Below are 13807 nucleotides of genomic sequence, written 5' to 3'. Positions count from 1 at the left end.
ATCCCGTGGAGGTGTGCTACGCTACTCTGCCCTCATCTCACTCCTGTACTCCATCAGGATGTGGTACAGTGTCAGAAAGCCAGTGCAAGTCTGTGATGGAGCTAAGACCAGCAGGAAATCATCACTTCCAGTGTGGGAAGGAGCCTTAAACATAACCCTGTCTGAAATCTTCACTTCATAGCTGAGGAAACTTAGATCCACCTCGGGTACTCAATTACCACAGCAGAGATGGGAATGAGGGGGAGGTCTCTGGGTCTCTCAGTTGTTCCAAAATCAGAGCTTAGGGGCCTCCCAAACCTGGCTGAAGTGCATTATGGCATCAGAGTAAAATGTGATACAGAAGGTATAAATAAATTGGGGTGGAACACTTTAGAGCCTTTCCCCCCACCCTTAAAAAAAAATGAACTCTGTACTGTTACTCCAAGAGAGATATTTGCTCTAGAGGGTACTGAACACCAGGTAGCACAATCTGATCCCATAAAACACCTGAGACTTATGTTTTTAAATAGCCAAACAGAACAGAACATGGAGCTGGCAGAACAGATACATTTACAATAATTCAACTGTCCAAAGCACAGTACAGTAAGATTATTTAATAGTCCATACGATTTAAGATTTACATACACACAAGCGGATAAACAAATATTAGTCTGCTAGAACAAAGGCTGAAGAAGTTCCTCAGACATTGTGGTATTGACACCTACGTATCTATGGCAACGGATAATGATGGCTTTAAACTTTCAGTAAGATCTTTTGTACAAGGATAGGAAATGTACCAAATGGAAAGAAGACAGTCAAACAAACGTGCCTTTATTGTACTATTTATCTAACACCATGGGCTGCGGCATTGCTCAGTACATTTTATTGGGGTAGTCTGTTTACTCTGGTCTGCAGTGATGACATGAACCGAATTATTCCCAAATCTAACTTTACTTCGTGCTTTGTAAATAATTGCTGCTCGGTTCTTCCTTCTACATCTTTTCAAAATGAAATAGGGCTCAATGCTTTTCTTTAAAATAACTCAACTCTGGTCCCCCGAAGTCAGCAAAATCTTTTTGAAGAATACTAATACGTGAAATTTAACTTTTCTTTCAAGAATCCTGAGTGGAAGAATAATGAAGTCATGTCACCCCCAGGCCAGCTTTGAAATGATCAGTGATGCTAGAGACTAAGATGTTATCTAGAATTGAAACTCTGAAAAACCATCCCAACTATCTCCGGCACATTGAGGAACTGAAGTGCTTTACCACATTTCCTGTTACCCAGTGAAAGAGACCCTTTGGTTATATTTCAAAAGCTAAAACACATCATGTCTGCCCTGCTGTTTATTTCTGTAGGTCACACAAGAAGTTGAATATGAAGAGATTAAATCACTACATCATACAAATACAGGCACAAAATTAAGTGGACGCCACAAAGGGTGTGTCTGAAAACACTGAATTGACTGAATCTGAGTCGGATTTCACCCTCGTGGACTTTAAGATGCCCTCAGCTATAACCGTTTCACTGGGAAAGAGCCTGACTTTCCCATTCTGCCCGGCTGCGGTATCCTTCAGGGGTTCCAAAAACACCACTCTTTTACTGGCACCTGCCTTCCGTTCATCAGCGGGGCCATCACTGTCAGGGCCAGGAGTGAGGATAGATGCATGGGCATTGCTTTGGTTTAGCATAGTTTTTTGTCTCTTGGGTTTACACTTGCAGGGACATGGCGTCAGATAGAGGTACAAAAGTACCAAAATGATGCTGGCCACGCAGGCTGCAAGAGTGGTAAAAGCTGTGTTAAATGCCTCATGGGCATGGGATCTGTTTACTGTGAAATTGCTCACGTTTATTGTGACATCCACAGTTTCATTTAACAGACGCTGCCGATTCATTGCAATACAGGAATACACTCCGGCATCCTCAAAACGAGGACTTTCTATCACCAGACTTCCATTGGGAAACACATAAAAGTTTTCCGTCTCTTTATCTGGCTCCAGCACTCTGTTATCTGGACCCACCCACATGAAATCGGTATTTGCGTTTCCAGTCTTGCTGTCACAGTGGACAATCAGCCTCTCCCCGACTTGAGCCTCATGAATAAAGCCAAGTGCACGGAAGGAGCCATTGATGATACTGTCAGAGCAATTCATGAAGCTATCCTGGAGGAGAAGCATCTGATGGAAGTGCCTAGTGTCAGACCACAAGCGACAGGTATAATCATTCTTAAAATCTATCACTGAGCTAAAGTGCCTACGATACCAAAAGATCAGCAGCGAGTAAAGGGAACAGTCACAGACAAATGGGTTTCCATGAAGGTAAATGCCTCTCAGCTGCTTTCCTGGCACTAAGTTTAAATGATGCATCGGTAGGGAGGGGATCCGGTTATAAGAAACGTCTAGAAACATCAGTTCTGCCAGCTTGAACCTTCCAACATACAAATCCATGGGAAACTGCGTGAGAAAGTTTCCACTTAGGTAGAGTTTCTGCAATTGGGAGAGCCCTCCAAATGCTGAAGGGTCAAGATAGGAAATGTGATTGTTGTAAAGCAGGAGCACTTCCAGAACCTTCAACTCTTGGAACACTGCACTTTTCACAGTCTTCAGCTTGTTGGATGATAAGTCAAGACACTTCAGGTTTGGAGTTGTGGAAAAACTGTCAGCAGCAATGCTCGTGATGTTGTTATGGCGAATAATGAGGGTGTTCAGGTTTACAAATGACACCGGAATCCACTCAGAATCCAGAAGCCCAATTCTGTTGTAACTCAGATCCAGTCTCTTAATCAGTCGGAAAAGGTTCCCTGGCACCTTGGACAGGTTTTTGTTGGTGCAGCTCACGATGTCAGTGGCACAGATGCAAGCGGTGGGGCACACCCCGGAGGCGCCACGGCTCACAGTCACCGTGATCACCAACCAACACAGCAGTTCCCTGCAGCCTGGTCTGACAACTCCAGGCAGGGTGGGCAGTGCATGTAAGCGTAAAGACATTATGGTCGCCTCTAAGTCTCTTCCAGGCGCCTTTTCCACCAGCTCAGCCTCCCACCAGTGAACCTGGTAAACAATCAATATTTAAAAAGGGGTAAAAAAACCAAAGTTAACTACCATTATTAACCCTTAAGAGTAAGAATTGGCTTTCTTTCCAGTAACTTTTGAAATGGAGGATTTTTTTTTTCCCACACTAGGGAGCCTATGTCCTTTTTTACCGCTGGATGCAATTTTTCCTGGGTTACTACCAATTACAGACATTTACATTCTAACACAACCGTTTCAACATCAGAAACTCAATTTTTTTTAAGGTGCATCCTACGTGTTGGTGTTTTTTTTTTTTAACTCTCCAAGAGACACAAAAATACACAAACGTAGCATATAAACAATTACACGGAAGTACTTAGCAAGCCACCCATCCAGAAAGCAACTCACAGAGCTGGGAAGCCTCGCCGGCTCCGGGGAGAGACCGCCGACGGTGGTGTCTTCTGCAGGTCTGTGCGTCTGTCTGTCTCTGTCTGTCACTCTGGCATCTTACGAGTTCCTTTCCCTTTCGCTCCCGGCGGGCGGCAGCCTCTCGCTGGCTCGCAACTTTGGGGAGTTTCAAGCAGCCTTGGAGGCGGCGGCAGCAACCCCGGGCGCAGGAAACGTCTCCGCCGGCTCTGGTTGGCTCTCCTGGGCTCTCTTCATGGCTGGGCTGAAGGTACTGCCTGGGCGATCTGGCTGTAGCGTGCCCGCGCGCGGGGCGCCCCGCTCCCGGAGCCGGGTCGGAGGGGCGGGGGCGCGGGCAGCGGGTCGGTCCCGGCCCCGCCTCTCCGCGCTTGGGAGGCTGCAAGACCGGGTTCCCGCGCGCCGCGGGCCGGGTTTTATCCCCGCGCGCCTGGGGTCGGACGCAGGGCGGGGAGACCGGTCCCCGCCCCTGCGCGTCCTCCCTCCAGCGGGAACCAGCTCCCGGGCTGCGAGCGGGAGCCGGCTGGGCACGCGGCAGGGGGCGCGCGGCGCGGGCAGGGGGCGGGGGCGCAGCCAATCGGAGCGGCGGCCGGCGCCCCCACCCCAAGGCCCCACCGCTGCCTCCGCCGCCCAGTCCCGGGGCCCGCGGGCGCGATGGGTGGGGGTCCACGCCCGAGGCCGGGGCTGGCGTCCCCCGGAGTGAGGACTGGCCTGTGCACTCCTGTCAATTTCGTCCGTGCGCCCAGCACTGACCCTGGGGGTGATGGGGTACGGGAGGTTAAGGGACACGCCCAGCCCGGAGGGAAAGGTCGCATACGCGCAGGTCGTCTCTCTCCAAGCCAGTCTACTGACGAATAACCCGACCTCCTCGGCTTTCTTTGCGCGAAGAGCAAGGGGGCTTCCACCGCACTGATTACAGTAGGTTTTAAAGGTTTGCAAAATAAACACAGAAGCCGCTTTCTGTCTCCTCCCACATTTGGGGGAGGGGAGAGAGAAATCGGACACGTTCTTTCCCGTGCAACAGGATCTCTGCTTGAGGGAAGGAACCGGGAAAGCTCTGCGAGGACACCCCGCACTTCCCAGGGAAAGTTCTATCCCTTCCCTGATTCTGGAGGCAGCATCAGGGATGGTGACCAATTAGCGAAGGAGAAGTGCAGGAAAGAAGGCTTGGAGCCGACTTTCCGCCTGAAAGGGAAAGATAAGAGTATTAAGCTTAAAAAAAAGAAAAGAAAAAGAAAAACAGAGCCAGGCTTTTTTTCTTTTTCTTTTTCTTTTTTTCCCAAAATGTGTTCCTGCGGGACAGGGACTGATTCCAGAAGGGATATACGCGCAGAGGCTGTTCATCCTTTCGTGAGAGACAGGCTGGGAAAGGTGCCAGGCCGGGTGGACGAGGCCAAGGAAAATGAGGTGCAGGGTGGGGGAGCTGATGAGCTTTTCGATTAAAAATCCATTTTTGTTTAATTCTGAGATCAGTTTTAACGATAGGATTTGACTGAGCCAAATGGCCCATTTGTCCATTATATCCGGATTAAAAGAAATAAATTACTGCCCTGATGAGAGATCCTAACCGAAGCAGGAAGGAGAGGGACGTTGAAAAGCGGACCAAATTAAGAAAAACAGTTGCGGGCAGGGTACAAAACTCGTTAAGATTACTAAAGAGAGAAATGATAATGCAGACAACCCTTCCCCCTCACTCCGAAGCAACCTTGGAATGAGTGAGAATTGGTCTCTACATTGTCCATGAATGGATTCATGTTGTAGCACAGATCTGCAAGGCCAGTGCCAAGTTTAAATAGAATTGCCTGCGTCGTTAATTTAGTCAGGCTGTTTATGGAATAAATCTGGAATAACACCAGTAAATTAAGATTTTTCAGGTGAAAGCAGCTTGACTCAGATGAGTTTCAGTTTTAGGACAAGTTGAAGTTTATCATAAGATGAATACAGCCTGAAATGCTTCAGGAAAGCATTCCTTACTGTGAGCTCCCAGGGGCCAAGCCAGGGTTGCATTTTTCTAAGTTTAGGCCACACTTTCTTGGGTTCTCAAAACAACAACAACAACAACAACAACAACAACAACAACAACAACAACAAAAAACACTTAGTCTCCAAGCTATCATTTTTTACAGTTAGAATAATTAACACAGAGAAACAGCATTAAGATTATTCAGAGGAATACTTGTTAAATGACTAATAAATCACCAAGTTTTTTCAGTATTTTACTAACATCGTATTCACAGGAAACTATGAAGGTGGGAGAAAGACCTCTATTTAAAGCAAAAATAGTCTCAAAAGAAAAGTGACTGTCAAAAATGGAAACAGAAGGTTATGTTACTAGAGTTGTAGGCACATCATGGAAACATTATGCAAAGATTCCACAGCATAAATAAATTAAATGCACTTAAAATCCACAGGCAAGTTTATCTATTTGAAAATCTTATCTGGGGGATTCTGTACATTTGCAGAGGGGAAAGGAGTTTTGAAAGGGGTGTGTCGACTTGACTTGAAGAGAAAGCTAGGAGTTGACCTTAATAATGGTATAAGGTGGGACCTTATTTTGTGGGGGATAATGTTTTATCTTTCTGGCATCCCTTCACCCCCTTCTGCCAGATCCGGTCTTTCTGCTAGAAGGTATATTCCACAAGAGCAAAAAGTTATGTCTAGGACATTGCTCTATTCTTAGCTTCTAGAACCCGGCTTGATACTTGCTTGCCATTGAATAGATTTTTGATGGATCAACTAGTGAATGGGGAACCTCTTCTGGGCTTAACCCAGCCTGTGTCTGCTCATTGCCATTCTGCTGTCTATACATCAAAAAGCTTGCCTGAAAGACAGAAGAGTGGGAAAGAGGAGCCCTGGGGACATTATTTGAGTCCTGGATCCAGTAATGCCTGAAGGCCACTGCACAATTTTGCTTTTCTTTTTAATTAGATTCTCCATCCCATCCCTTTTTTTTGTTTTTGTTTAACTTGTTTTGTGATGTGTTGATGTCATTTGTGACTGAAAGTCCTAGTTCATATAATGATGGTAATAATAAATATGTATGGAGCTGCTGTTATGTGCCAGATCTGAGCTCTGTGTTTTACATGCATTATTTTATTTACTGCTTATCATAACCCTATGACATTGTAAAATCCTAGAAGCCAGATGGTAAACAACTGTGTTTCAAATTATTTGAAAATGGAATGGGAAGAAATTAGCTTGAGGCTCCACTTGAAGGATTTAGATTAAACAGAAGAGAGACGTTTCTGACAGGGTGGTTCCAGCCTGGAACGGGTTGCCAAGACAGATGGTTGAGTTGCCTTCTCAGGAGTTTAAAATAGGACAGATAGATATTTCTCTGGTCTTTTCCACATGACATAATCTATTGGTATTTTTGACCATTCAGTAATAACTCTAACAGATAGGAGAAGGTAGATTGACATTTGATGTGATTCTGAACCTAGTGTGCTCTGGTGCTCTGGCAAGTGTGGTCCTTCGAGTGTCTGGCTGGGGTTGGCAGTAACTCCTGCCTGGGGGCAGGGATTTGAGTAGATGAAATCTCAGGGCTTCTTCTAGCTCTGTGATTTCCAGAATTTCTCAGGGTGTAATCAAAGACTTAAGGAGTTAGAGATGTGAGATAAGAAATTGTTACAGCACTAGTTTGATGATTTGGAGTAATTTTTACTAATAATGAATGCTTTAATAGCACTTTATATGCTGTAGGGGGGCTTTCCTATTCTGGGTCTTATTTGATTCTAGCATGCATCCTGCAATCAGGTGTAGCTGGGACACCAGTCTAAAGTGGACTCTTTTTTTTTTAACCTGGGGGCACGTGAAGTGTCCTTCAGGGACAGCTCACAGGAGTACCCAGTTCTGCAGCGCCTGATCATTGTATGCAGAAGCTTTCTGCTGAAAGTTCACTCTGGGGGCAGCACTCTTGGTAGGGTTTTTGCCATATGACTGGAGCCTAGGTCCATAGGAAACCCATAATGTTGCCCACCAGCTCTGGACGTGCACTCCACTCCTGCGACAGCCTTTTGGCTTGCTCCAGCTGGTTTTTGTAAATTGCCCAAGATTTGTGATAGAAGTAGATTTCACACCCAGCACTGTCTCTGGCTGAATGGAGACTGGAGCTCCAGCCCCTGTGCTCTCTGAACTCCAGGAGGCATGTGTCACCTTGGGGTTGGGTTCTCTGGAAGCTCCTTAGGCTAGAAATGGCAAAGGCGGGGAAGGATGGGGCATGCAAGTAAGTATGCACATGCCCTCCCCAGGGAGTGCCCACAGTGGGGCAACTCTTTAAGCAGTCCCCACTCACCCATCTGCTCTTTCCAACTCTTGTCTTCATGGACATAGACTGGATAGGATCTTTGTCGTTGTTTTCAATTTAGTTGAGCTAAAATTCATAGAAACAAAATTCACCATTTTGACCATTTTAAAGTATACTAATCATTGTTTATCCAACCATCACCACTATCTAATTCTGGAATAATTTCATCACTACCCCCCCCCCCCAAAGAAACCCTGTGGCCATTAAGCAGTCACTCCTATTTCTCTCCTCCCAGCCCCTGGCAACCACTGATTTACTTTCTCTCACTATGGATTTGTCTACTCTGAATATTTCATATAAATGGAATCATACAATATGTAGCCTTTTGTGTCTGGCTTCTTTCACTTAGCGTAGTGTTGTCAAGGTTTGGATGGGGTTTTTGGATTAAAGTTTGTAGGACCCATTGGGATCATCCGCTTGAAAGTCTGCATAGTTGGTTTAGTTGCACTTGAACTTAGATGTAGGACATCTGCCCCTGCTGTTGTCAGCTTTGAGGCGCGAGGTCCCATTTGCCCATAGCCTTCAGTTATAAAAGTATTGAGCCCCTGTGTGGTTAAAGAAGAAACCTAGCAGTCTTATGAACTGAGATCTAAGTTCTACTCTTGGGCAAAAATGCTTTCATCGCTCCATAAACCCCAAGAATCAATTAAGGATATGACAATGAATGATTTCTTAGATTCCTTTTAACTTCAAAAAATTAATCTGATTTTCTGATAGCAATGTATCTGCTGTTACTCAGGCCCTAGGAAGACAGAGGGCTAGAACACAGGTACCAGCCGGTTACCGCAGATCTGAGTTTAGTTCCTCCCTCTGGGTCACTTATCCCTGCGCTGGGAAGGCACAAGCCCCTCCTCTTCCTTCCCGCTAATGTCAGTTTCATCGCTGCTTCAGGAAAAGTAACTTAGTGCAAGTTCTGTACTGTTGAGACATCATTTTAATTTATTAAGTATTCGATCACGATGGGTTAGCATCATTTCTAAGAGAAAAAAAGAAAAGGTGCATCTTTAATGTGCAACAGTGATGTGGATGGATAAATTAGTCCGCATCCATTGAGCGTCGTACAGTGTTGTCATTAAAAATAATGTGGCGGAGAAAAATCTGGTGACACAGCAAAAAATTACCAAAAAAGTGCTATCCAATTTCTGTAAAAGAAAATACATACGTATATGAAATAGATGTATGCATAGAAGATCATCTGAAAGAGTGTATATCTATGTCATAGATACATAGGGTTTTTAAAATTTTCCTTCTCTTTCCTTGTCTGCATTTTGTGTTTTTCTCCAATGCTTTGGTGATAAGAAGCACAGTGAGAACTTATCATTGTTTAAAGTTACTAAGTCAGGTGCATCAGTGTTTCCTCTTTATCATGATTCCAACTTAATACTCAGCAACTCTGGTTTCAGAGAACAAAACCGTCTCCTGGCTTCTCAGGCAGGCAGTGACTCTGACTTCCCCTGATTTGAGGAACAATAATTGCTGTCCCCTCTTAGCACTACTGTTATTTGTTTGGCAGACATTTACTGAGCAGCTGCTATGTGCTGGGCACTACTCTTTAGCCTGAGAATTACAGCAATACTTAAGTGCTACTGTAGTCACAAGTCTTACTAGAATGAGGTGTGTATAGTCACTTACATATTTCTTGTTGGCCAGTTGTCCACATTCCCAGGTTTGCAACTCAGCATCCTTGGTTGGGATCAACTCCCAGCAGCTGTGACTCCGTCCCTCTCGCAACACATTCTTAGACCAGCCTTTGGGCAGGTAGCATGGGCCCCTGCCCCACACGACCATTGGTTTTTCAGTGGGAAACAAAAATAAAAGTAACAACTAAAACCCTTTATTCCTAATCCGAAAAGTACTGTGTGCTCATTGCCGAAAAAAAATGGAAGATACAGAAAAAAAGTAAGAAATCAGAAAACGCCATTTAGAATCTTACTGGTAAATTTATTTCTGCTGGAAGAATAAATCCATTGTTGTGAGCAACCTGAGAAGGTTACAGAAGTTTAGTTCTCTCTTTGTCATAATTATGTAACGAGAGAAACAAGCAGAACCTTTTTTTTTTTTTTTTAATACTCTGAAATTCTCAGCTTTAGGAATGAAAATTTGCTTTATAAAATATAGTTGAAGCCAGGCATCTAGCATCATGGTCCCTTTTGTGATTTTGGTCATGAATGGTAGATGCTTTAATTTCCATTTTGCTTATTATTAGCCTGAAGAAATCATCTAATTGAATTCCTAAATGCTATTATATCTCTCAAAACTCGGGCTAATTTTATCTCTGAAAAATACAGATAATTTTTTAACAAACCCAGTTTAGCAAATATACGAAGCCTTCAGACTCCAGTTTGATGTCCTCTAAAAAATCTGATTTCCTGTAGCAGTGATTAATGTATCATATCTTTGTAAAGGTGGTATCTGATTATTCAAGGAACTATGTGATTTGAAGGAATCATTATTTGCTAGCCAACATGAACACAAAATAGAGTAAAATAAAACTGAGAGAGAGAATAATAAACTCTATTATACAACCAGCACTACGGCAAATACTTATTCAGTTATTTTCAGCAAATCTCTCTGTGGTAGATGCTCCGTGGATAATTGGCTCTGGAACTCTGACCTTTCAGTTTGGCCTAGTGAAAGGGAAACATCGCATTCATATAGGGGAAGGCAGAAGGGCCTCTGGAAAGATCTAGGGAAGTACGCTTGATAAGACTCAACATTCATTCTCACTATGTAACGGGTTTCTCATCTAATTCTTCCAAGGGCCCTAAGAGATGGCCATTAACATCCTCATTTTTTAATGAGGGCAGTGGGGCTTGACTGGTTTAAATAACTTGCCCAAGATGAGTAAGTAGAAACCAGATCTCTCACCCAAGCCTGTCTCACTCTGATGTCAAGCTCCGCCATCACCTCTAATGCTTCCCATTAGGGAGCAGAAGGGTCAGTCATAATTTACATTCCATTCAGCAAATATCGTTCGTCCTGGCCACACTCCTGGAACCACGATATGGTTGCTCTCCTCTAGGAATTTGTAGTGTTATTATAGTAATTACAGGATATAAGACGGTATATAGTTCAGTCTCAAATTGGATATAACCAAGAGCTAAAATTTTTGCAACCGAAAATATGTACTTTGGGCATTGAATATTCCAATACCAGCAGAATTTTAGGTCTTACTCATTTCTTGACCAAGGAGCTGACTCAACAAAGTGAATTGTATGTGAATAAAAACATAATTTGAGCGAAACTATTTGAACCGTCAGGGATGAAAATGATCTCTTAGAATTAAGCAATGATAATACGAATCCTGTGGCTTGTTTTACCCACGGCATTCACAAATGGAGGATTATACGGAAGAAAAGTAGGTATCTCTCTCCTGGCACATGCAGAGTCTGAAGCATCCTCTGCATGCCAAATGGCATTGTGTGGGGAAAAAAAAAAAAAGAGCAATGTGGTAAAATGGAGCATTGACTAAAGAATCAAATCCCTGGGTTCCGGTGCCAGTACTTTCCTTTAACTAATTGTGAGAACTTAGGGTGGTGATACGGACTTTCAAACTCAACTTTCCCATTTGTGAAATGGAAATACAGTTCCAATGTATGCTCTGTTTGATTTCCCGAGACTGATGGAGATGAGACATGTGCAAAGTGCTTGGGGAACGATAAAGCTATAAAAGTGTATTGCAGTGAGTCCTATTCATGTGTTATTCATCCTTATTGCCCTGGTGCCTTGGACGTGATGTGATACAGCACAGATGTTTAACCAATGTTTGTTGAACCTAATGGAACCGAAGCTAGGTTTACGTACAGAATAAACAGAGCTGGAGAGGTGTCTCACCACAGTGATGTTTGTACTAATTATGTGGCTCCTCTGAGCCGGGCTGTACCAGAGCATGGCAGGTCCTCATTTGGGGGACCTGCTGGTGGCTCAGCCCTGCCTTGCTCTCTGTTGTACTCGCAGCTGCTGCAGATGGAAATGAGCCCACCTGCCTGCATGCCTGGGCTTCCCGAAGCCCCTGGGGACTTGAAGCTGGCAGGTTGTGGGGAGCATCCTGGGTGAAGACCTTTAGTTAGGAGAGATGATTGCCAATCTCAGTACACACTGGAGTATACCCAAAGGACTTTTGAACTCCAGGGGAGGACAAAATTAAAAAAAATAATAATCATTCTCTTCAGAGAGCAGTTTTGACATGCTGCCGCTTGCATTGTGATAGAAATACATGGTAGGAAACCAAGGAAGTTTTCCTTGGAAGCTGTTGTATTGAAGAGGTCAGGTACAAATCTGAACAAGTTGCTGGAGCATGAGTCTGCTCACTGACATTTCCTGCTTTACAGAAATAGCAGGATGATGGAAAACATGCTATTGTGGCAGCTGTCCACATTTATCTCAAAGTGGAATTTTTCGTTTATTAGAAATTATATTTATTAGAACTCTTGAACATCTGAATTCCTCTTTCGTAAATTCCCTGTTCTGGGAAGGCACTGAGAACCTTAGTTCTATTTTCATAAGCAGAATAACATTGACCTGATGAGTATCAAATGTGTGTGTTTGTTTGTTTGCTTGTTTTGTAGAGGGCATCTAGGGGGAAAGCTGGGTGAGTGATGGGCTCTCCAGATGGACTATCTTGGTAAAATCAACAAAGCCCAGCTTGGCAGGTCCAAGCTTGATATGTTTGATGTCCCAGAGTTAATCTGATGTGTGGAGAGTGACTTATAATATAAGCCAAAAGAATGCCTACCTACGAATTCAAAAAAGAGCAAAAATCAAGTGGATCAGAACTTGATATGGTTCTAATCATAGTCTGCCTGTAAGAAAGCTTTAGGAAGCCAAATTTGTAATCATAAACGTATCTGCTGAGTGTGAAATAATAGAGCCGTTAGTTTGATGAATTTACTGTTCAGTGGTATCAAGCTATTATAGCATGACAAATCCATTGCCGCAAGAGAGGTTTGTCTGCCAATAAGGTTACGTATCAGGTTGGCTGGAGATAACACTGTCATCCGTGGACTGAAGGCACCAAGGAATTAATCGGTGAAATCTTAAATTATGCGAGAAAATACAAAGGCGTCATGATTCTGCCCCAATCTGAAAATTACTCTTTCTATTAAAGGCACTCCTCTTTCCGATAGCAGTACAATCACAGAGTACGCAGAGGCAGAATATCATAAATCAGGGCAAATGGTGATGACACAGAAGAGAGGTAGATGGACAGCGCAGAACTTATCAGAAAGTCGTGGAGCTAGCCATTGCTACTGAACTGTCCATCTTTTTCTTTCTGGTTTGTCATTTTTAAATAAATTCTGGATCTGTGTTTTTTAATCAAATATATTATGTAAGTATCTATAAGTATATGTATTTAATATTCTGTCCCACCCTGTGGGTTGCTGTTTTACTCCCTTTTGGTGAACAGAAGTTCTTAGCTGTAATATGGTCAAGTTTATCACATTTCTTTTTTCTTTTGTGTTTGCTCTTTTATTTCCTATTTGAAAAAGGATTGCCTCGTCCAAGGTCATGAAGATGTTTTCCTCTAAAAGCTTTATTGTTTTACTGTTCAATGTATTTCTACAATCCAGCTTGCTATGGTCTGAATATCTGTGTTCCGCCCCCAAATTCATATGTTGAAATCCCAGCCCCCAAGGTAATGGTATTAGGAGGTGGGGCGTTTGGGAGGTGACTAGTTCATGAAGGCAGAGCCCTCCTGAATGGGATTAGGCCCCAGAGAGATCCTGCCGTGTGAGGACAAGACACATCTGTGAAGGACGAAGCAGGACCTCACCAGATGCCAGAGTTTATTATATTTCTTTATAACCATCCAAACAGACCAAGACATATCTGGAATTGACTCTTGCATGTAATGTGAGGTAGAAGTCAATATACATTTTTTTCCATGTGATATACAGTTGTCTCAGCATGATTTATTGAAAAGACCACCCTTTTCTCTACTGAATTACATGGTCACTTCCCCACCCCCAATTTTTTTTTAATTGAAGTATAGTCAGATATAATACGTCAATCTCTGATATACAGCATAATGTACATGGTCACTTTTGCCATAAATCATGTGATCAGATATGCATGGATCTATTCCATT

At 43.5% G+C, this 13807-nt stretch overlaps 2 protein-coding genes across 4 annotated transcripts in view; one reads left to right on the top strand and one right to left on the bottom strand.

Annotated features, from left to right (window-relative positions):
• Positions 1-578: 578 nt before the first annotated feature.
• Positions 579-3801, bottom strand: AMIGO2 (adhesion molecule with Ig like domain 2). Its single transcript, XM_010964188.3, has 2 exons — positions 3399-3801; positions 579-3029 (listed from the first exon to the last, which is right to left on the bottom strand). Exon 2 carries the CDS (start codon positions 2964-2966, stop codon positions 1401-1403), a length of 1566 nt encoding a protein of 521 aa, XP_010962490.2. The 5' UTR covers positions 2967-3029; positions 3399-3801; the 3' UTR covers positions 579-1400.
• The window catches only part of PCED1B (PC-esterase domain containing 1B), a 113204-nt gene continuing 102931 nt past the window's right edge, over positions 3535-13807 (top strand). For all 3 annotated transcript variants that reach the window (XM_010964184.3, XM_074374986.1, XM_045523546.2), the window contains exon 1: positions 3535-3666. The gene's annotated coding sequence lies outside the window, so the exon portion shown is untranslated. The remainder of the gene's footprint in view (positions 3667-13807) is intronic.

Source organism: Camelus bactrianus, chromosome 12, assembly GCF_048773025.1.
Source record: "Camelus bactrianus isolate YW-2024 breed Bactrian camel chromosome 12, ASM4877302v1, whole genome shotgun sequence".
Taxonomy (NCBI): Eukaryota; Metazoa; Chordata; class Mammalia; order Artiodactyla; family Camelidae; genus Camelus; species Camelus bactrianus.
The sequence above is the reverse complement of the archived record's forward strand: the minus strand, read 5'-3'. Positions and strand labels throughout refer to the sequence as shown.